This window comes from Vulpes vulpes, unplaced genomic scaffold, assembly GCF_048418805.1.
Source record: "Vulpes vulpes isolate BD-2025 unplaced genomic scaffold, VulVul3 u000000743, whole genome shotgun sequence".
Taxonomy (NCBI): Eukaryota; Metazoa; Chordata; class Mammalia; order Carnivora; family Canidae; genus Vulpes; species Vulpes vulpes.
The window spans coordinates 59,407-82,366 of NW_027325826.1; the positions used below are offsets into that span (position 1 = coordinate 59,407).

Below are 22,960 nucleotides of genomic sequence, written 5' to 3' on the forward strand. Positions count from 1 at the left end.
CAAGAAAATCCTTACTTGTTCCTTTATCTCCCTTTAGCTACCTCTCTCTTCCCTCTCTCATCCAAATTCCTTAAGAAAGAGAACCTATGTTTGATGTCCAGTCTCCTCTACCTCTGCTTTCTGCTTGACTTGCCTATCTTAGGGCTCTTCTTCAAAGTGTGTCCTCAGTCTTCAAAGTGTGTGCTTACAATCTTCATGACCCCCCACCCCACTGCAATCCTGTCTATACTGCAAGACTAGAGATGCAGACCAAACTATCCGAGAGATCATAATCTTGCTCCCCTGAATCCAGTAAACAAAGATTGAGGTGGAAACTCTCCCCATTTATTTTTAAATGCAATACCAAAATATGACAGCCCACCAAAAAAAAAAGCAATAAACTCAGAAATGGCAAATAGATTTAATGTAGAGTGTCAACTTCAATTGATTGATAGTGGCTGCCTAGAGTGCTATTTGAGTAGGTTTCTGAGGATGCACCCTGGCTCGAAGAGAAAGACTGCTGGGATTAGGAGTATCTGAAAATACAAGTAAAAGAAATTCAAAAAGTCACCCAAGAACCACCAAAAGGGAAGGAACAAAGTGCCAATAATGGAATTTTCCCACATGCTCCATATGGTCCTGCAACCTTGGCCTTCCTATAACCAGCCAGCAACTTATCCCAACCCATGAAGCCCCAGCTATTCCAACCCAGTCTAAGTAGATACCTGAAATCTCACTTATAGGAGAAACCACAGGCACCAGAGCTGCCACTGGTGCTAGCACCAGCTCCACTGAGACCTGCGAAGAGCCCAAATGTGAGAGTGGCAGTCAGGCTAGCACTGGCACCAAAGCCACCATTGGCACTAGCACTGGCACTAGCACTGGAGCTAGCACCACTGCTCTCTTGGGCTTTGGCTTTAGCTTCAGCTCCAGTTTGGATCCGGGCTTTGGCCCAGGGTCCAATATCAGCTTCGTCCCAGTTGCAGGGCCCAGCAGCATTCTCAGAGCCAAGCCCAATGCCCATTCGAGCTCTAATCTCTGCTCTCGCCTTGGCTTCAGCTGCAGCTTCAGCAGCGGCCTTCATATCTGCTTCCATTGCCTCTCGGTACTGAGCTGCCCATTCCTTGGGATCCTTCTTTTGTACCTGAAACAGAAACAACGACCGTCAGAAGAATCACAATCCAAGAACTGGGCACCTGGGTAGATCAGTGGTTGAGTGTCTACCTTTGGCTCGGGTTGTGACCCCTGGGTCCTGGGATCAAGTCCCACATCGGGCTCCTCACGGGGAGCCTGCTTCTCCCTCTGCCTCTGTCTCTGCCTCTCTCTGTCTCTCATGAATAAATAAATAAAATCTTTTTAAAAATCCAAGAACTGAACCCCTAACTGTATGCTAGGCACCGTGCTGCATGCTCTACACAACAATAACAATATAATAAGACAACCTAACTACTAGTATTTATGTACTTAACATTCCATCCCTGCTCTGACACTTATTAGCTCTGAGACCTTAGACATGTCACCTAATCACCTCTCCGAGCCTGATTTTTCTAATCTGGCAGAGGGTAATGACATGTTAGTTGTACAAATTAAACAATTCAGATAAATGCTTGGCACATTAACAGAAGCTTCAGAATGTTCACATCTGAGTGGCAGGCTGCTCTTTACACAGCATAACCTAGCCAGCAGCACCCCATGCTCTTAATATGCCAAGCTTGGGCAGCTATCCAATTACCTTGCAGGCAAACTTGAGGACTTTCATTTTGCTGGTCTCATAGTAGGAACGCAGGCCCCAGAAGAACTCATACTCAGGGGGATTGCTATTAGGGACTCTGGCATAGTCCAAGTACCTTGAAAAGAGAGGTTGAAAGCCTTTATGTCTAAGACAACCACGGCCCACCCATGTATGGACTGGACAAATTCTAAATGGCAATCAGCCCTACTAAGTACTTTAGCTTTTCTTCCATTATTGAGCCTTGTCCCGTTGGTCCTGTTCAGAAGCCATGTGGAGGTGCAAGGTGAGACACAAGTAGGCTATCTGTTCATAAGAAGGCCACAAGTTTTGTGCTCTTGTCACAATGAACCCAGATTCTTGTTGGCTCTGTTATGTTTAGAGGAGCCATTTCCTCAGGCCCCTCTGCCCTGAGCACACCCCACCAGTGGTCATGTCCATGACCTGGTGAGCCCTGAGACAGTCTACCATAGAAAATGACTAAATGGAAGAAACAGTCTACCAAGAGTAGTGTGCTTGTGCATATTCCCGACTGTGTGTGTGTGTGTGTGTGTGTGTGTGTGTATGTGTGCATGCCCATGAAGGTACATATTAACGTGCCTATGTGAGTATACATGTATTCTCTAAGGATAATGGGTATGGTGGGCCCTGGCCAGAAAGTCAGGGGGGCCCCATGACCAAACGGTCCCCTTACCAGCCAGGACCACAATCAGACTTCCACTCTCTGAGACCCAGGTCCCACAATTGAAAATGGGGATGGGATGGCAGCACTTATTCTGCAGGGTAGTTACAAAAATGAAATGAGATGTACAAGTCAAGTCACCAGCACAGTACCTGGCTGCCTAAAGCTATCATTCTATAGCGTTTCTTTATGGACGTTAATTTTTATAAAGCCCTGGTTAGTGCAGTAAAAAGAACCAAGGCATTGTGGCCAGGATCTAAATATGACTCTTCTATTTGCTACCTGTGTAACCCCCCTGAGCAAATTACTTCACTTCTCTGAACCTCAGTTTACTTACATCTACAATGCTGGTGATAATAATCCCTACCTTGAAAAATTGCTCTGAAAGCATATGTGAAAGTACATGTAGGTCAGGAAATATGTCCTCCTGTTCCCTCTCACTAACTTAGGAAAAAGTGACCTACCACCTGCATGCACACTCACGAACCATAGGTTAATTACTCAGTTCTGAAACAAGCAAAACATATGGAACACACCATCATCAGACACACTTACTTCTGCTTCACAAACTCATCAGTAATAAGCTTCTTCACGTCCCCAAAAAGCGAGTGATGTATCCTGATAGCAGAGAAAGAAAAATCCATCAGTAAATCAATTAATCAATCAATCAATCAGATATGGTACTCCGCAGATGTATGCAGAGGCATTTTCAACAGGAAAAGAGGTTATGAGCATAAGAAGAAAACTCCATAGTAGCCCAAGAGATAGTGAAACAGAGGACAGAGAGTTTGGGACCATTTCCCCACCCACTCAGGTCAAACCCTGGACCCTCTACCAGTACCCCCACCCATTCCACCAAACCACCAGACTGATGCAATCCTGGGACCATCCTCTCTTGCCAAATGACAATATGGACAGCAAGCACTGAGAGAGCCCAATCATACCCAGGGCGCAGCCCCAGCTTGCGCAGCACCTCCCAGATGACAGCTGCAAAGGGAGGCAAGAGGAGACAGGGACAGAAAATGAACATGTGGAATTCCAACTGTGGCCACCCATTCAGCTACATGCCCACTCACCCTCACTGGACCGATTTCCATTCATAAAGATGATGCTAAGAAGCACCATGAGGAGACCTAGCTTTGGCGAATCCTTAGTCCTAGGGAAATAACAGGGTAGAGAGAAGATTTATGTCCAGCAGCCATCTGCAAAAAACATATCAGCCAGCTCACTAGGCTACCCTCTCCCAGATTCCTCACACATGACAGAATTCTTCCCAGTCTATGCTTCAAGCTCTATGTGACACTGAGCAAGGCACTTAGACTCTTGAGTCTCAGTCTCCTGTTAAGTAGAATGGCAAAAGCCAATGTTCCTCTGTCCCAGGTTGCCAAAAGGATAGAAGAATGCCTGTCAACCTGGAACAACCCAGGCACCCAGCCAGTGTGAGTCCTTTCTCTCCCAAACCGATCCCCCTGCTCCAAGAGAATTCTAGGCACAGCCCCAGTGATGCTCCTGTCCTTCAAGGATCATGATTCACCCATACCAGGAAGAACCACTCTACCAAAGCCAGTAGGAAGAGACAGGCAACAACAGGTCTGCTTTTCTGGGAAGCTTCTGGAAAAACAGAAAACCTGACAGGAGGAATATACCATTCCAGGCTTCTATACTCTTCAGTCACCATTACCATGTGCAGGGCTCCAACTATGTGTGGGAATTGGAACGGGGGCTTTTTAGGTTCTGTCTTTCTGCCTCTCCAAGGGGTTGTGGGGAGAGACGACAGGGATGGAGTAGTGCCATAGACAGAAGCAGAGCCTCCCTCCCACCCCAGCCCTTTCCCAGCTTACGTTCCCAGTATGCCCGCATCAGTGGGCTCTAAGGTGCTGAGAAGAATGTACAAGTGGTCATTCTTATCAATTTCCTTCAACTGAATCCCAAATACCTACGGATGGGGAGAACAGCTTGTAAGATCACAAGTTCAGATTCCTGGGCATCCCAAAGTTCCCATGTACCTAGGTATGTGGGGGTATGTGGGTGTAGGTATGAATGCGCATTCGTGTGGTGTGGGGGAGGGGCCAGTGAGATAATGTACATAAGCCTAGGTGGATGGCACACAGCAAACAGCAAAGAAATGTACTATTGTTCTCAGCATCATCTCTGATTCTCAGGAATCTAGGGAGATAGAGAACGGGGAATGGAAGGAAGATGTAAGCATGTAAAATATATTACAGGACATCTCCAGCAGCAGACAGAAGCCAGGACTAAGTTGGGTGGCTTGGGTCCTAGCTGTGCTTTTATGAGACTTGCTATGTGACCCTGGGCTAGTTTATGCCCCTCCTTAGACCACCCCAGATATGGGAAGACCCCTTCCTATCTACCCATCCACACAGTGATAGGGTTGAATTAGTGAGTCTGTGGTCCCTCCCCCAGATCAGACATGTATATTTGTTCAATTCAATCCTTCCCCATTGCATCCATCCCCCATGGCTGCCCCTTCACCTTCTCCAAGGAATAGCCTGCTCGTTCAATGATTTCAGGGTACACATCAGTGTATTCTTTGATGATGTCCTTCAGCATGTCTGCAAGGGGAGAGTGTTGCGAGTACCTGAGCTGAAATGAAGTCAGGTGGCCCCCGATCCAAGCTAAAGACCGTTTGCCAACTCTGTTGTGGGTGGCACAAACAGGTTCTGAAGTAATGAATAGAGATGCTAGCACTGCCCAGTTAGAACTTTGGGAGTACAAAGGTAGGAGTGTAAGGACAAGAAATGTCTTCAGCACATGGGAAAAAGGGCCATGGAGGGCACAGCTTAGGGGATGGAGGGCTAGCAGAACTCTACCTGAGCGTTTGATGGGAATCTTCGTCTGGTCTTTAACCAAGAGGTACTTCACCAAATCATTTGCCTGGGAAAGGGAAAAAAAGGTAGAAAGATCAAAATACGTTTGCACAAGATTTGAGAGGAAGGCAGGAAAGGTAGGCAAGGCAGTAGATAAGGCAGAGTGGAGAGGACAGGGTTCTTACCCTCCCCTGCAAAAGGGCCACATCTCGAGGTATTGGTGCTTCAGGCTCTTGGGATGACTGGAGCTTGGCAGCTCGACGGCGAGCCTTGCCCCTGCGGGCCTTAGGTGACCTCAGGGAGAGCAAAGCTCTCCGGGCCCAAGCAGCCAAACGAGTCCTTGATGCCCTGCGGGCCCAAAAGGCTATGGGGCCCCTTGAAGCCCTGCGTGCCATTGAGGCCATTAGGGCCTTGGAGACCCTTCGGCCAGCTGTGGTTCCAGAAGCCTGACTCTGATCACTATTGCCATCCTCTTCACTATTCAGATGCTTCACCTGCAGCAACAGAGAGGAAGCACAATATTGTCAAACAAAGTAGATGTTCCTTTTCCCTCATCCTCTCTCTTCTGGAAGGTCCCTCTAATCCCACCCCTGGAGTAACAGCCTGATTAGACATTGGCCATGTTGAGTCTTGGGACTGTTTTTCACTGACTTCAATCTCTCTACCAGGCTAGGAACAACCTGAGATGGGGCCTGAGAATTCTCCTCTTCCTATGTTCACCACTGGCCCTTCTTGTACCACCCTGCCCATTCACCCCACCTCTCTAGGACTCAGCTTCCTTCTCTATAAAACTGGATTACTTTCAGGATTTAATGAAATAACCTGTATGCATGTGCCTAGCTCAAGGTCTAACACATGGTAGGTCCTATGTAAATACAAACTACATTGACATTGCAGCTAAGTATGTGTACTATCTCAGTTCTCCATGACTCTGTGAACTCTCTGCAGAGAGAAATTATATCACATTCCTCTTATTGTCCCCCTTAATCTTGATGAGCACAGGGAACTTTCTAAATGTTTGCAGAACAAATGGACTAATGAAGAGAAGTGGAAAGGGAAGACTGGTGTGTATAGACGTCTTACCTTTCTGGCTTTCTTGGCCTTGACCTTGGGCCGAGTATCCTGATTCTCCTGAGCCTGGGCAGCCGCACCATCAGGCTTGGGTTCATCTGCCAAAGCCTGAGAGGCAGGAGCCTCAGTCTCCAGGGCCTTTGTACCAGCCTTTATATCAGCCACACAGCTGACCTTTTTGGTTTCAGTGGCAGGCATTGTCACAGGTTGAGGGTCAGCACTCTGCATCTTGGTGTCAGCTGCTGGACTCTTCTTTTCAACTGTCAGAACCTGGGTATCAGTCAGCTTAGTGGTAGGGGAGGCCTGAGTGGCAGCCGCCTCCTGAGCCTCTGGGGCCTTTGAGACCTCTGTGGCCTTTGAGACTCCTGCAGCATTTGAGACCTTCATGGCTTCTGAGGTCTCTAGTGCCTTTGAGGTCTTCGGTATCTCTGAGACCTCCAAATTATGGGTCACTGTCAATAGGGTCTGTATCTTCAAGCCACTGTCCTCTGAAGCTTCAGCCTGCAAGAGGAAGCAGGAAAGCTCCCAGACCTTCTCCCCATTCCCAACTAGGAAAATGGCTCCAAAATTCCAGGGCCTCACTTCTCTGACCTATACTAACTCCTACTTAAAGTGAGCTCTGCCCACCTAGACCCAACAAGGCCTCTCCTTCCTCTGAGCAGGAAGTGATGGCAGAAGAAGGCAGGCCTGCCCTCCCTCCCTACTTCCTTCCTCCATCCTTCATTCTTCCTTCTTTCCTCCCTCCCTCACTCCCTCTACTGGTGAGGGGGGGCACCCAGGAAGGAAAGTGGGTAAAGGACAAGGATGGGAGGGGTGGTACCAAGGGAACTGAGGCAGCAACGCGCTGGAGAAGAAAAGTAGTAAGGGAGAGGACAAAATGAGGCCTTACCTGGAAGCGGGTTGGACCCGTACCTTTCTCGCTTGTGTCAGACATGTCTCAAGTTGGCCTGGCAAGAGCTGAGCCTGAGGAGAGAAGGCCTGTGTCAAAGGGCCTGAACGTCCTCTCTCCTGTTCTGCCTGGAAGCTGATCCTCACTTTCCCTAGGGCCCCAATCCCAAACCCAAACCCCGCCCCCGCCCCCAATGACTCCGTTCTCGGATTCAGTAATCCAAAGCTTCTAGATCTCAATTCTCTGCAGCCGCACCCTCCCCTTCTCCAGGAAGATGTGCCAGCGCGGCAGCTCTGAGGACCCCGCCCCTTTTCCCAGTGCACCCCCCTCCAGCCGCAGACCAACAATGCGCATGCGCGTTCGCTGCAGGGCCCACCTCAGCCCCGCCCGCTTTCCCAGCACAAGCTCGTTCTTTGAAGTCCACCATGCACATGCGCATTCCGCAGCAGCCCGTCTCCAGGCTGGCTTTCCTCTACACGCCCCTTCCTAGCAATCCAGAGTGTGCATGCGCAATGGTCCGGACTCCGTCCACCGCCCTTTCTCAACACAAGCCCTTCTCCAGGTCCGCAGTACCATTTAGCCCCGCCCCCTCCCCAACAAGCCTTCTAAAATTGTCGCAGTTTGGTGGTCCCGGCCCCTCCCCTACTCACACCCACCCCAAGTCCACACTATGGCCCTGTCCCGCCCTTTTTCACAACACGCCCCCTCCAACCAGGGGCAAAGCGCATCTTGGTTCCGCCCCTTCCTTAGTACACCCCCTCCTCAAATCTAGAATGGAGCCAGTGATTCCATTTTAGGCCCAGCCAAACCGGGTCCAGTCTCCTCCCTTCCCATCCGGATGGATCCAGTACGATCCGGTCCCTACAGCAGGTTTTCTCCAGATATGAGAGGGTGGGGCCGATCTCTATTGCGCTGTGATCCAGAGCCGGGCCCCGCAGCTCACCTCCTTCTCCTTAAGTTCCAGAGTGCGTCCACGCTCCAAGCCCCTCTAAAACTCCTAGACTGCCCTCCCTGCTCCAGGCCGGAAGTGGTCCCGCCCCTTTCCGCCTCCCTAGGGGGGCCTCTGTCGCAGCCAGTCTGCCCTTCCCCCCCCCGCCCCCCCGCTGCTCCTCATTCCTTATCACCCCCCGTATTCCCTCTGCCTTGCTCCCTGCTCCCTATCACCCCTCGCATTTCCTATTTTACCCCACAGAATTCCTTATTCCCATTCCTTACATCCTCCTCCCGCGTTACCTTTGCACCCCCTTCCCTAGTACTCCTTAACCCTTCTCTGCATTCCCTATTTTCTTCTCTGGATTTCCACTTTCCCTCAGTATTCCCCTCTCCCTCCCAGTCGGTCACTCAACAAACCCGGTTCCCCTCCTCCCCACTAGTCTCAGATCGCCAATCCTTACCGCCTACTACCCTCAGGAGTCCTGATTGCCTACATCCTGCTCCAGGTCATCTTTCCCTCAGCTGCAGTGGTGCAGTATGGATTGCCCACCTGCCTGGCTATAGGTTCGAGGGAACTGAAATCACTGGCTGCCAGGAAACCCAAATCTCAACGCCCCTCACCTTGTCCTCCAGCAAGTCCGGGATGAGTCTGCCCTCTCTCAGTCCCTCTCGAAGTCTCAGCCTCCTGGACTAGAGCTGCAGCCAGCCCAGCCCAGCCCCTTTCCGCAGCCCCCTGCCACCCCCCTCCTTCCTTGGGGGTGGGGCAAGGGGCCCAGCTCTGGGCTGTCTGACGCCAAAGCCCATGTTTATGCCACTGTACCAGGCTCAGTCTGCAGACCTTCGAACTAAAACCACCCCCTCAAAGCGATTCATTCATTGAATGTATTTATTTTCGTATCTTTATTTTTTCTTATTACAAAGATAATCATGTGAAAATTCAAATAATGCAGAAATGTGTAACATACCAATGAAAGGCCACCCTTATCTCATTTCCCAGAAATAACCACTATTAACATTTTTATATACAGTCCTCCAGATTTTTTTTCCTATTCATTACTAATTATTTGGGGTTTCTCCCCACAAATGGTATCCTACACCTACTGTTTCATGACCTGTTTTTTTCCAGTTATATATTCTAAACAGCTTTCTATAGTGCACATTTTTCTTAACAACTTCATAGTCTTATCTTGTATAGATGGCCCATAATTTATTTAACCAGTCCAGGATACATGGCTATGGACATTCAGATTGTTTCTCTCTCTCTCTCCTCCCTCTCTCTCTCTCTCTCTCCCCTATTACAAGCAATGCTACAAGGAATATTCTGCATCTGTATATCTGTATTTAGCTTTTTTTTTATTTGCAGTACTTTTTGCTGACTAAAATGGTACAAAAAGTCTTCCAGTTGATAAGAAATGTGTCAACTTATTCTCAAAAGGTACATGGGAATAATGTTCCCACCAACAATGTCTCTCATATGCTTGTGTTACATATATAACAAATGTTTTTCATTTTATTCATGATAACCTTTGCTATACAAAAGGATTTAATTGTTATATGATGAAATGTATCAGGTTTTCCTTTATCACGACTGGATTCTGCTTCACGCTTAAAGATGCTTTCCACACTCCTATAACAATCCCTGTTTTTTTCCAAGCACTTTTATGGCTTTGATATTTACATTTAAATATTTGATTATTCCAAAATCTGTTTTGTAAAAGGACTCAGCTTAATTATTTTCCAAAATCACTGTCTCTTATCCTTACACCATTTGCAAATTAATCCATCTTTTTTCCCATTGATTTGACATGACACTTTTATCACATAATAAATTCACATAAGTAATTGGGTCTATTCAAGAGAATAAAATAAGATGTATAAATAATGGAAAGTAGACAGAATTATCATTAGTTACTGAGTATATGAATGCAGACCTGGAGAACCCCAAAGCATCAACTAAAAAGTTATTAGAAACCATAATAAAATTCATCATAGTGGTCAGTTACAGAATTAATATTCAATACCTTTCTTACACTCAAAAGTAATTCAAATGGTCATAAGTCTAGTGCTTTATGAGGTCACCTTTTCCTTTACTATAATAAAATATCAATCCCTACATTCTATGGATAATTCTCTCTCTCTCTCTCTCTCTCTCTCTTTCACACACACACACACATACACACACACCCACACACACACACTTCCCACACAAGATGGGCCTCTGTTCTCCTGACTCCTCTCTTTCTCTCAATTGTTGCTTCCTCCAAGTTTTTATCAGTTTCCTAATTTCTTATCTCCTAGATTCTCTCCCCCATCCACAAGGGCTTTATTTCACACTAGACACCGCTCCTCCTTGCCTTCCAGTTCTAGTACCCAAATTCCCATTGCTTCCAAATCATAGCTAGCCTTGAATGCCAAGGTAAGGACTTTGGTCTTGATCTTGAGAGCACTGAGAGGTTTTTGAAGGTGTTTAGGCTTTGATACAATACAGATTTGAGTTTTAGATAGAACACCCTAGCTGCCTAATCAATAAGAAGTATAGATTAGATGTCTACCTGGAAAGAGGGTGAGTAGTTATCTAAGTAAGCAACGATTGTGTTTGGCCTAGAGTGGTAGCAATGGAGGTAGTGAGAAATGATTGACTTCAGAATATATTAAAGAAGTAAAAAGGGGCAAGACTTTATGAATAATTGGGTGCGAGGAAAGAGGTAAGGAAGAGGGAAGTATCAAAGGGAACTATTGGGGATCTGATTTGAGAGATCAAATGTGACAGTGGTAACTCATTTCACTGAGATAGGGAATACTAATAGAGGGGAACTGGACAGTGATATTGAGATACCTGTGGGACATCCAAGAAGAAATATTCCATAGGTAGTTGAATATACACATCTGAAGCTCACGAAAAATGTCTGGACTGAGATAACAGATCTAGAAGTCATCAATATATAAATGGTTCTTTAATCTATGAAAAGGAAAATAGCACCTGAGAAGAATGTGCAGCCTTAGAAGAGATGAAGCCTAGGATAGAGCCCTGGAGACAAACGGTGACCATGGCATAGGTGGAGGACAAGGACCCCATGTCTCATGGATGGATATGGAGTGACCAAAGAAATAGGAAGAAAAGCATGAGAAAGTAATGTCATAAAACCAGGGGAAAAGAATGTTTCAAAAGGAAGAAGGGGTCAATAGTGTTGAATGCTATCAAGAGGTCAAGAAAAGTTGTGAAAAAATGTCTAGAGATTATAACAATCAAGTGGTGGTCTGGTCTCTTGGAGGGGATAATTTCACTACACACATTTGTGGCATAGATTGGTAATTGCTTACCCCAATATCCATTCTTATCTTCTTCCTTAGTAATAAAACATCTTGAATTTTAGCTGGACACAGCCTCCTGGAATAAAGGCCATGAAGACAAGGGTGAAATCCTAAGGATAGTGGAGCAGTAAACTAAAAAGAACCTGGATCTCTTAACAATCTCACGGTACCACCATACCAGTTTTGGACTGCCTACACTCTAGACTTCTTTTGGGTGAGATAGATACATGTATGTCTTATTTAAACCATTGTTACTTGGAAGTCTATGTCATGCAGTAGTTTCATGATTGTAGTGAGTTGAGATGTGAATGGTAGGTGAGGTATACATGACAATGAGTATAGACTACTCTCTCTTTTTTTTAAGATTTTATTTATTTGCTTGACAGAGAGAGAGGGAGCACAACAGGCAGAGAAAGAAAGAGAAGCAGACTCCCTGCTGAGCAGGGAGCCTGATGCGGGGCTCTATCCCAGGACCCTGAGATCAGGACCTGAGCAGAAGGCAGACTAAGCCACCCAGGTGTCTTTCTTTTCTTTCTTTCTTTCTTTCTTTCTTTCTTTCTTTCTTTCTTTCTTTCTTTCTTTCTTTCTTTCTTCTTTCTTTCTTTTTCTTTCTTTTCTTTCTTTCTTTCTTTCTTCTTTCTTCTCTTTCTTTTCTTTCTTTCTTTCTTTCTTTCTTTCTTTCTTTCAAGATTTTTATTTATTTATTCATGAGAGACACAGAGAGAGGCAGAGACAAAGGCAGAGAGCCAAGCAGGCTCCCCATGGGGAGCCCTATACCTGACTCAATCCCAGGACCCCGGGATCATGACCTGAGCCAAATACAGATGCTCAACCACTGAGCCACCCAGGTGCCCCTAGACTACTCTTTCAAGAAACACCTGAGCCTGATTTGAAGGTTCTCCCAAAATCTAGCTCTAACTAGTTTTTAGCTTTTTTCTTGCTGTTTTTCTGAACACTGCCTATATTCCAACCAAAGACAACATTTACCATTACCAGATAAGTTCTGCTTTCTCTTGCTTAGGAGCCTTTGTTTGTACAATTTCTTCCCCATGGAATAGCTTCTGTTACATCTCTCCTCTGTTACAGTTTCCACCTTTTAAAATTCCAAAACATTTTAAGCCCAGTTATAGCCTTTGGGATGCTGAGTAACCTTAATGGAATACAGATTCAGAACCTTAGGGGATACTGGATTTAAGGGACTCAAGCAAAATCTCAGTCCAAGTCCTTCAAAGAGGCATTCCCAAAGATTTTTAAAGCCAAACTTCCCGAGTTCCCTCTCAATACCACCATCTTCCTAACATAATACCATAGCTACCCTTATAACCTGTGGATCACAGGACAGGAAGAAACCTTATCAGAAGAGAAAAGACAAATTCATTCATTCACAATCTTCACCCTTTGACCAGAGAGATTTTTTTTCTACCTTCTCATTGTGAACTCTTTTGATCTTTAGCACCTACCCATAAAATCTGAAGAACCTAGGTCACTGGGTCCCAGACAAGTTTCCAGCATCCATACACTGGCAGGCAAATACCTGAGATCATATAGGTTCTACATGTCAACTAAGGACAAAGATGAAAAGCTGAGTTATCACCAGGTAGCTCTGTTCAGGAGATAAGGAAAGGCAAGCTAAACATTGCTCGTGTAGAATGTTAGGGAATGAAACTGCCTAAACCTGGAACATCTAAGATTTCAAACCATTGAAGCTTAAATTGGAAGCCCAGAATATCCTTAACCACAAACCCTCTCCTAACATATTTCCCTTTCCCCAAATTATATGAAATAAGTACAAAATTTTGGAAAATTCAGAGATAAGGCTAGAAGTGGGTGGCAAAGTTTTCTCCCCAAGGATGCCTATCACTTTTTTAGTCATCTGAGTTCACACAACATAGCAATTCACTTAAAAATTGGACATTAGACCTTCCTGTTCTTCACACTTTTCCATCCATTCCCATTACTGGAAAGGCCTACTAACCATCCCTTATCCTGGGCCCCATTCCTCATTGCTATTCGGCCCTTTCTGTCCTTCAACATCTGGAAAGGGCAACTCCTCTATTTCCAATTTTCAGATTCCTATGTCCTCTCTTGTGAGCTACTGGTGGAATCTCATTTTTTCTTTCTTTTACATGCAGGGCAATTTAATTTATTTTGTAATACTCCAAGCCCAGAAAGCTATCTTTCCACAATCAAAATGACTGCATTTTTTTAAACCAAAGGCAAATTTTCCATAGATGAGGAAACTAGCTACCCACTTTCGGACAAACACTCTTTCCCCCTGCTCTTTGCACAGTGAGTCCTTTCTCATCACATATCTGTGAGGCAGATTCAGGCCATTCAACAGTCATGGAGCACCAACTATATTTTAAGCACCTCTATAGAGGCAGTCCTTTTCTTGAGGGGCTTTCATTTGTATTGTATGAGCATCAGCCTCATTTTTACAGAGGAAAATATTAGGAGTATAGGAGTAAGGTAACTTGCCCATGGCAAAGCAACTAACAACTAGTAAATGACAGAGAGAGGCCTTGAACCCAGGTCAGCACAATGCCAAATACCAGAAACTTCACTACTATGCTGTACTGCTTCCAATGTTTTAAGTTGGAGAATATCCTTTCCAATCCTCTTCATAAACATATATGTGGTGGTGTGTTACAATATGATTATCTTCTATGGAGATGAATCTAGCTGGATATTCACATACCCATTTTGATACTATCATAAAGTATCATAGGGTATGTAATTATTTTGTTGTCATGAGATCAACATAAAGTTTTTAGAATTTTATTTTTATTAAAGCAATGCATGCAAGGCAACAAATCAAACAGTATAGAAGAGCATATGATCAAAACCAATAGTCTCTTGCCTCAATCCTCCCCTTCTCCATCTCACTCCCTCCAGGAAAACTTAAAAGGATTTTTGTTGTTGTTCTGCTGGCATATCCCTTTACAACTCTAGATAACACATATATAGATGTTTCTTGGTTTATAAAATTTAGGCAATATCTTATTGTCTACCCAGTATGGCAATGAGGATTTTGTTCATGTACATACACTGCCTCACTTTTCCCTCCATTTCTCTATATTTTTAAATACTGATATTCCTTTTTTTGGTTTTTGGTTAATTTTATGACTTGAAAAAAATATATTCAAACCTTCATTCCTTATTCCATCCATTTTTGACCAGATAATGTCATCTGCCCACTTTTTAGGACAAGGATATTAGGGCCAATACCCTCCTGCTGCCCATTCAATGACCCACATTGTCAGTTTAATCTTTCCTTTACATTGTTCAGATTATTAACATTTACATTCTGTTCTGCTGCCACAAGCAGGTCTTTCATTTTTTGTTCCCAAGTTGGCTCTAAAACCTGAAGACCAATAAATAGCATTTACATTATCATGACTATGTAAATATTTTTCAAAATCCAGCTGAGTAGTGAGCCATGAATACACTTCCCTCTCTACATATCCAGAGACACAATCTCTGGGCCTCTCAAAGAAGAATGTTTCTACTACCAAAGTCAAAGAGAGTCTCTCTTATATTCTATCAGCTGCTTATAATTATATTTTATTTTGCTTTATAATTGGACTATGATTTTCTCAAATAGTTACACACACAAAGAGTTTCTAATAGCCTTTCTCTTTTTCTTGAGTCATTTGCCTTTATCATATCCATTTATTCAACAAATATTTATTGAATGTCTCCTATGTGCCATGCACTGTTCTAGAAGCTGAGGATACAGCAGTGAAGAAGACAGACATCCTTGCTCCAGGGGGCAGATACTCTAGTGGGCAAGAGAAAATAATCAGATATATAAGTAAAATATTCAACAAGTTAAAATGTGGTAAATGCTATAGAAAAAAATAAATCAGGGTAAAAGAAATTTCAGGTAAATTACCTGAAAAGGTAAAATGTGAGCAAAGACTTTCATGACATGAGAGAGCTAACCAAGTGGATACCTGGGGAAAGAACATTTCAAATGAAAGAACAGTCAGTGTAAAGGCCCTGAAGCAGAACTGTACCTACCTTTTTTTTTCTCCTGACTGACATTTTTAGAGAGCATAAAGGTCAGTGTTGCTAGAGAGGTGGGAAAAGGCAGAGAAGGAAGTAATAGGATGAGGTCAGATAGGTAACAGGGCTTAATCTTACAGGGACCTGTAAGCCACAGTGGGATCCACAGGAGAAGTTTGAGTAGAGGTGGAAGAGGATCTGACTTTGGTTTTATAAAGCTTCCTCACGTTATTCGGAATGGAATATATACTGGTGGTGTGGGGTGGTGAAAGGGAAGATTACAAAGAGAGAAGCAGGAGGGCCAGTGAGGAGGCTATAGTAATCCCTTGGGTTGGATTAACCATTTCCTGGGTTCATTGTTCTGGGCATCTGTTCTGGAAATCCTTCTTCAGCTTTGGAAAATTAACTTCTAATATGTTTTTAACAATTTTCCTTTCATTTTTTCTGTTCTATCTAGAACTTCTATTATTCAGATGTTGAAACTGCTGATCTCTATCTCTTAAAATATTTCTCATACCTTGTGTTTCTTCGTTGTTGTTTTCCCCCCCTATATTCTGGGTAATTTCCTCAACTTTCTTTTGCAGTCCTTCTGTTGATTTTTTCTTATTTCAACAACTTATTTTTCATTTCTAAGGAGTCTTTCTTTTCTCAGATTGTTCCTATTTTGTGGCATCTAGATCTTGTTTTATTCATGCTATATCTTCTCGAATTTTGCAGAAAATATTATTCTTTTCTGAAATTCTCTTTTGTTTCCAAAATTCCCAAATTGCTCTGGGATCAGTAGTTTTATTTATTTTAGTCTTTTTCTTTCATGCTGCAGTTTCTTTTAATTTGCCTGAGGATCCTTGGTTTTCCATTCCTAGTTAAGAGATAGGACTGGTAGCTGGTTTCTCTGTTGTTGTACAAGCTCTAAATAGAGCTCTCCTCCATGAGGAAATTCTAAAAGGAAACTTTGTGTGGACTTGGGAGAGGTGGCAACTGACAGGCTATGAGTGATCCAAATATCAGAATGAGAAGGTTTTGTTCTGTCGTACCAAATGCCATAGGACAAATCTGAGTGTTCTCTACATAGCTTGTAAAAATGTTGTTAGAGGTTTTGCCTGAGGGTAAGTACTGGAGCTGCATGCTATCTAAGTGTGTGGAAAGGGCAGGGAGATAGGGGTTCTGACTGTTGCTGATATCCCATATGCAGACCTTCAAGTAACCTTTTTCTCAGCTCTATTCCTCACTCTCGTCCTCCACTGTACCTGCAGACACAGTCCAGAACGTCTCCAGGTTCCCACATACTGACTGATGCCCATCAACTCAGCCTCTCCCCAACCTTCCTCCATCTAGGTCTCCAGAGGGATCAGGAGTTTCCCATACTTTTCATCTCAGTCCAGCCTCATCTCACTCTAGTCCTAGCAGCTAATATTTAATGAATGCTAACCTTGTTCCAAGTATTCCAAAATTACAATGTCACCTAATCTTTATTACAACTTTACTACAATTTTATGAAGTAGGTGATGTTATCATCCTTGTTTTATAGGAAGAAACTGAAGCTATAGAGTGATTAATATTATTAAATATTAATTATTAATATTATTAGCTCAATGTTACATTGCCAGTAAGTGGCAGAACTGAGATTCAAACCCAGATGATCTGAATCCAGTAGTTCTATATTGAACCACTATGTTATATTCTCATTTTTGCCCTAGCCTGCCTTGGCCTCTGACTATTCTGGAGATTGTATGTTTTATGTCTGTGGGACCTCTAATTAGTTATGGAGCCCTAAGTTAAGTCTCTCTTGTCTCAAAGTTAAAGTCAATGATAAAAGGGATTAGGATTGGGGCCTTGCCCCACCAACCCCTCTCTCATATCTGCTACCTTTTTATGATGATAAAGGCTAAATGAACCTTTCTCAGGCCTCAGTTTCTGGGCTTCTCTGGATGTTTATAGGAAATAAAAACTCCACCTTCAGTCAGCATAGCAAACAGACAGACCCAACACTCTAGTATGTTCAGCTTTTATTCATCTACAGCTAGATGAGGGGGAAAAGGGAGGCATGGAACTGGTCCCTCTCCAGGCAAAATGCCAACCCCAGCTCTAGGACAATCCTGGATTGTATGGGCCTCAACCCCACTCTTCAGGGCAGTTCCTCTCTCAAGAGAAGGGATACCTGGAGGTGTGAAAGAGCAAGAGTTTAGGGATGGGCTCAGACCCTATAGACATGAACAATAGACTTAGGCCAGAGGTGAGATCATGTCTGGGTGGAGATGCCTCATCTGTGTCAGCTTTTTGCTGACCATCTTCCTTAAAATGATATATATCAGGGACCCCCTGGCCCCACCACATCAAGTACAAAGGTCAGTTTTGGGATGAGGGGAAAAAGCTCTGGGATTTTTTAGAAAATTAGCTCTTTGGAGGGGAATAGGGGAAAGTTATTGGGTCTTTTTTCTCAGTCCTACAACTCAGAAGCTAGACCCAGAGAAGAGAGTTACTATTTGCTGAGCACATGTCAGGTGCTGCACCAGAGATTTTAGAGTTATTATTTCATTTAGTCCTCACAGTGTCCCTGTGAGCTAAGTTCTATTATTATCTCCATCACATAGAGGAGGAAACAGAGGCTCAGAGGTTAAGACATAGTTAGGAAGCGGCAGAACCAAAATTTGAACCTAGGTCCCTCTGATCTCAAATGCCTTCATTTCCCACTGCCTGACACTGAGAATGAACTAGATGTATGTTATATGTGGGTAAATGGAGGGGTCATGGCTTCAGGAAAGGTGAGGAAGAAGATCAATATCTTACTTTTATGTGACTTCAGTCTCTGGGCCCAGTTAACACATTGGTAAAATGTGGATAAGAATAGTATCTAGCTCATAGGGTCAATTTGATAATTCAATAAGATCGTGGGTACCAGATGCTTATCGTGCTTTTAGCACATGATGGCACTTATCAGATGCAATTTTTTACACCTGAGCTCCTAAAGAGGAAAAAAAATATATAGTGCCTTGCATAGGGTTCAATGAATGACAGCCACTCTATTATACTCTAAAGCCTTGTTACTCAAAGTAAAATCCATGGACTAGCAGCATGGATCAGCATCACCTGGGAGCTTTTCAGAGAAGGCAGAATCACAGGCCCCATCCCAGGCTTTCTGAATCAGAATCTGCATTTTAACAAGATCTCCAGGAGATTCATGTGCATGTTAAAGTTGTTCAAATACTTGTCCAGAGGTCCCTTATTTTGTGATCTTCTGTAAATATGGTTCTGAGGCTTGATAAAGCTCACAGAGACTAAGCAGATTTACAAAATGGATGACAGAAATTGTTTTCCCTCTCTGGTCCTTAGTTTCTCCATCTGTACCTCAAGGCCCGTTCAGGAGTTCTGGGTTCCCAAGTACTAGCATATGTAGGCCAAAGATAGAGACTACTTAACCCACCTTCCTATCTTCTCTCTCAGCTGTTGATGACAAGCTATTCAATACGTTCTACTGTGGTTTCCCACTGTGGTCACACCTTGTCATCTACGTCCCGTTCAATCACATGCTGAGGCCCATAAAGCCATCTTTGATCTGGATCTGCCTCACTTTGCTTTTATTTCCAATTTCACTATATAAGTTTGCTTCCAAACTTATTGTTTTATTTATTTGTGCATACATTTGTTCATTCTTTTGTCCATTTTTTAGCAGAGCATAGTGATAAAGAGCATGCACTCTGAGATCAGACTTCTTGAGTTTGAATCCTGGCTTTGCCAGTTTTGGGACTCAGGACAAGTCACTTCACTTCTGAGGGTCTCATTTTACACATCTATAAAATGGAGATAAAATTAGGACCCACTTGCGTGGATTAAATGAGTTTATATATGTGAAAATGTCTGCTAAAATCAGTGCCAGGGACATAAGTCCTTGATAATATTAGCTTGATTATTTTTTTAGCAATCATTTCCTGATGCTATGTGACTTGCACTGTGCTGGGTACTATGGAAAGAGGAAGATAAATTACATACAGTCCCAGCTCCCAAAGAGTTCACAGTCTAATGGGGGACAGGAAAAAGGAAGCAGATAGTTTTAATAATATGCTGGGAGAAAAAAGAAGTGCGAATGTAGGATGATGGGAATGGTGAGGCTTACCAGGAGACAGTGGTTAGTTCTCTACCCCCAATCAGTCAGAGAAAGCCTTACAGAGATGACACATAAATTGAGGCTTGAAATACGAAATATTCACTAGATGAGCAAGGGGGAGGGCAGGGCTGGGGTATTTCAATGTCACTGGAGTGTAGGGCACAAGCAGGAGTAGAGAATGGTTGGAAATGAGATTGGAAATGTAATGAAAGACTAGGTAGTGGAGGGGACTGCCAATGCCAGACCAAGTACCTGGCCCTTACTTGGTGGTGTCCAAACCATCTTATCTATTTGCACACCCATCAGGAAAGACTTCATCGGATAACCTCCAAATATGTATATTTATTAACTTATAAATTATATAAATGTACTACTGAGCAACTATATTTATTATGAAGTATATGCAAAAATACAAAGAATGAGGGGAAAAAAACCCTATGAGTGTTAGTATTCTTTCCCATTCCTTTATGATTTATCTCCAGCACCCCTGAAGCATGTGCACCTCACTTCAGAAATAACTCTAGCCCAAGGTGCCTAGGTAGCACAGTGGGTTAAGCATCAGCCTCTTGATTTCTGCTCATGATCTCAGGCTCCTGAGATCAAGTGCCAGCCCTCCCCACCCCCTCACCAGTCTGCTTGAGATTATCTCTCTCCCTCTTCCTCTGCCCCTCCAGCTCATCTTCTCTCTCTCCCTCTCAAATAAATAAATAAATCTTTTTTTCTTTCTTTCTTTTTAAAGAAATAACTGGCCCATAATGAGGAGACATGACAAGGTTTTATTTAAGGAGTGACAATAATGAAATGGAGGTGGACTGGAGGGGCCAGCTGGGAAACAGAGAGCTCAGCAAGGACTCTGAGGATGTTAAGGGCTGGAGCAGTGCAGTGGTGGTGGGATTAGAGATCACAAAGAGGGAGAAACAACCTGATGTATGCAAAAAGTAATACAGAGGTGCCAACCTGACTTCAGCTTGTCTGACCCCGTAGATGACAGTGCCTTCTTTGCGATGATAAAAATGAGAGAAGGAGCAAGTCAAGGGAAGCTTAGTGGAGGCCTCATTAGCTCATATAACACCTTAGTGTGAACTAGAAAAAGGTTCCCTGGCATTTGGGAGAAAACTCTGATTTAGCAGTTGAGTAAGGCCAGCACAGGCAGAGTTTCAGCCTTTGCTTAGACCTCCCTCACCAGAGGGGCTCCTTTTACTGTAAATAACCTGTGAGCCTCAACAACAGCCCCAGGCTTTGTCATCAAGAACCTCCTGGCTTTGATGGGCAGATGGCACTTCCCTAGGGAGAGGAAAGGTTGAAGGAGGTGTGATTTGTGCCCCTGGCCAGGGATTTCAGGGGAGAGGTGCTGAGGTGATTAAAGAGGGTTTCCTAGAAGCATGATTTCCATATAGGTAAGATTTGAAGGGACCAGAGTCACTGCAGGTGAGAAACCGGGGAAAGGAGAGAAGACCAAAAGCAAAAATGCTGTTATGGATTTGTAGTATGAGGACTAACCAGAGAGGTTGCTGATCAAATGATGCAAGGGCCAAGTAGTGGGGCAGAATTTGGATTTTTGCTTCAAAAGGGAAAAAAGCCCCAAAAGACTTTTTAAAAATTAAGTAAAGTAGGCTAGAGGAAATGTTCTTGGGCAGTTTCTGTGGAAAGTATGCTTGCTGGAGGCAGCACATACACAGAGGCCTCAGTGTGCTGCTGCCAGACCAGCTCCACCCTATACCCCACACCTCCCAGGAGACCTTGGGGCAGTGCCAGCCCCGCCCACCCCCAGACCAGTCAAGCAATAGTCTGTTTTAGCTGCTTAGAAACACTTCCCGCCTGAGTGGTCTCTTCTGCAAGCTGCATATCTTCCTCAAGTGTTCCTGGCAGACACTGCTTTGGTCAAATAATTTCACCCCCACCTCCACCCTACCCCCATATCTGTACCTCAGTTTCTCCATATGTAAAGGGACACTCATTTCTGCCTCTTACAGAGTTGCACTAATATTCTCTAGGACACCAAACTATCTATAACTCCTTAAAGGACAGTTCTGCTCCATCCCTATGCTTTACAAGATTTATCACTGACTCCCTATTCTCCATAGCAAAAGTCTTCACTACCATATGAGTTCCTTGAGCCTGGTATTCAAAATCCTTTATTCTCTAGGCTTACCCACTGCTCCAAACTTCCCTCCATACCTTCTTTACCTGCACCTCTGCCCTAGCTAAATACTTGCTGTTCCTTGAAATACATTCTGTGTTTTCCTGCTGTCTATCCAGAATGCCAATTCTGCAAATAATTGTTGAATGTCTGCTGTGTGTCAGGCCGTATTCTATGCACTGAAGATACAGTAGCAAATGAGACAGACAAAATCCCTGTCCTAAAGGAGCTTACAGTCCATTGGAAAAGACAGACAAGGAAAAAATGAAGTATATGTCAGTTTGTGGATGAGAAGTGTTACAAAGTAAAGAAAGCAGAGCAAGGGAGATACAAAGTAGGGAGGTGTTATTTTAGAGTAACCAAGGATGTCTCTCTGAGGAAATGACATTTGAACAAAGACCTGAAGGAAGATAGGGTGTAAGACTTGCAAAGATCATGAGGAAGAGTGTTCCAGACTAAGGGAACAGTCATTGCAGAAGCTCTGAGACAGGAGTGTGCTGAACAAATTCAAGAAACAGCAAGGAGTGCAGTGTGGATGGAACAGAATAAATGAGGGAAAGAATAGGAGGATATGAGGTTAAAGAGATGACAGTGAGTGAGCCTGTGAAGGGCCCAAGGGCCCCTGGTGAGAACTTTGGCTATTACTCTGAGTTAAGACAGTCACAGAGAATTTTGAGCAAAGAAGGGACATGGCCTGATTTAGGATTAAAAAGATTTCTCTGACTACTGTAAAGAGAACAGATAATAAGGAGGCAAGGCTTTAAAGAGGGAAGCCAGTTAATAGGTCATTTGTCCAAGCAAGAGATGTTGGTAGTTTTGACTTGGGTAGCAATTGTGGGAGTGGTGAGAAGTAGTCAGATTGTGGATGTATCTAAAGATAGAGCCAAAATTCCCTGATGTATTAGATGTGGAGTATGAGAGGAAGAGGGGAGTCAGGCATGATTCTAAAATTTTTCAGCCAAACAACTATTTCCTGACATAAGGAACACTGGGGAAGAGCAACTATTTCCTGACATAAGGAACATTGGGGAAGAGCAGTTTGTGGAGGTGAGGGAGATACCAGAACTAAGTTCAGGATATATTAAGCTTTAGGTGTCTATTGGAAATTCTAGTGAAAATGTCAAGTAAGCAATTAGGTATGTAAGTCTGGATTTCACAGGACAGGTCCACAAGAGAGATACAGATTTGGAGGTAATCTGCATATAAATGATATTTAGAGCCATGGGGATAGATGACATCACCCAGAGAGTGACTGTAGAAAGAACAGAGGAGAGGGAGGGGAGGTTG

The 22,960-nt window shown here is 43.9% G+C and overlaps 1 protein-coding gene and 1 non-coding gene across 4 annotated transcripts; both read right to left on the reverse strand.

Annotated features, from left to right (window-relative positions):
* Positions 1-381: 381 nt before the first annotated feature.
* On the reverse strand, positions 382-8,972 carry MAGED2 (MAGE family member D2). 3 transcript variants are annotated; one of them, XM_025988897.2, is made up of 13 exons: positions 8,733-8,972; positions 7,179-7,252; positions 6,302-6,790; positions 5,404-5,712; positions 5,222-5,285; positions 4,884-4,963; positions 4,232-4,326; positions 3,467-3,546; positions 3,335-3,377; positions 2,946-3,008; positions 1,712-1,826; positions 705-1,123; positions 382-515 (listed from the first exon to the last, which is right to left on the reverse strand). In XM_025988897.2, the coding sequence occupies exons 2-12, from the start codon at positions 7,221-7,223 to the stop codon at positions 713-715; spliced, it is 1,794 nt and encodes a 597-aa protein (XP_025844682.2). In that variant the 5' UTR covers positions 7,224-7,252; positions 8,733-8,972; the 3' UTR covers positions 382-515; positions 705-712. The 3 variants fall into 3 exon arrangements, with proteins under 3 accessions (XP_025844682.2, XP_025844685.2, XP_025844684.2); XM_025988900.2 differs by having other exon boundaries at positions 8,573-8,782; XM_025988899.2 differs by lacking the exon at positions 8,733-8,972 and adding an exon at positions 8,122-8,484.
* LOC112912162 (small nucleolar RNA SNORA11) lies at positions 2,002-2,131 on the reverse strand. Its single transcript, XR_003233470.1, has one exon. It is a non-coding gene; the product is annotated as a small nucleolar RNA SNORA11 (small nucleolar RNA).
* Positions 8,973-22,960: the final 13,988 nt, after the last annotated feature.

What these genes read in the sequence shown, in the direction of transcription:
- MAGED2 (XM_025988897.2), bottom strand. Translation starts at nt 7,223, where the DNA reads ATGTCTGACACAAGCGAGAAAGGTACGGGTCCAACCCGCTTCCAG. An exon ending in TGGCCCTTTTGCAGGGGAGG is followed by an intron (nt 5,286 to 5,403) that starts GTAAGAACCCTG and finishes TCCCTTTCCCAG; the next exon opens with GCAAATGATTTGGTGAAGTA. An exon ending in AAGCTGGGGCTGCGCCCTGG is followed by an intron (nt 3,009 to 3,334) that starts GTATGATTGGGC and finishes CTCTGCTATCAG; the next exon opens with GATACATCACTCGCTTTTTG.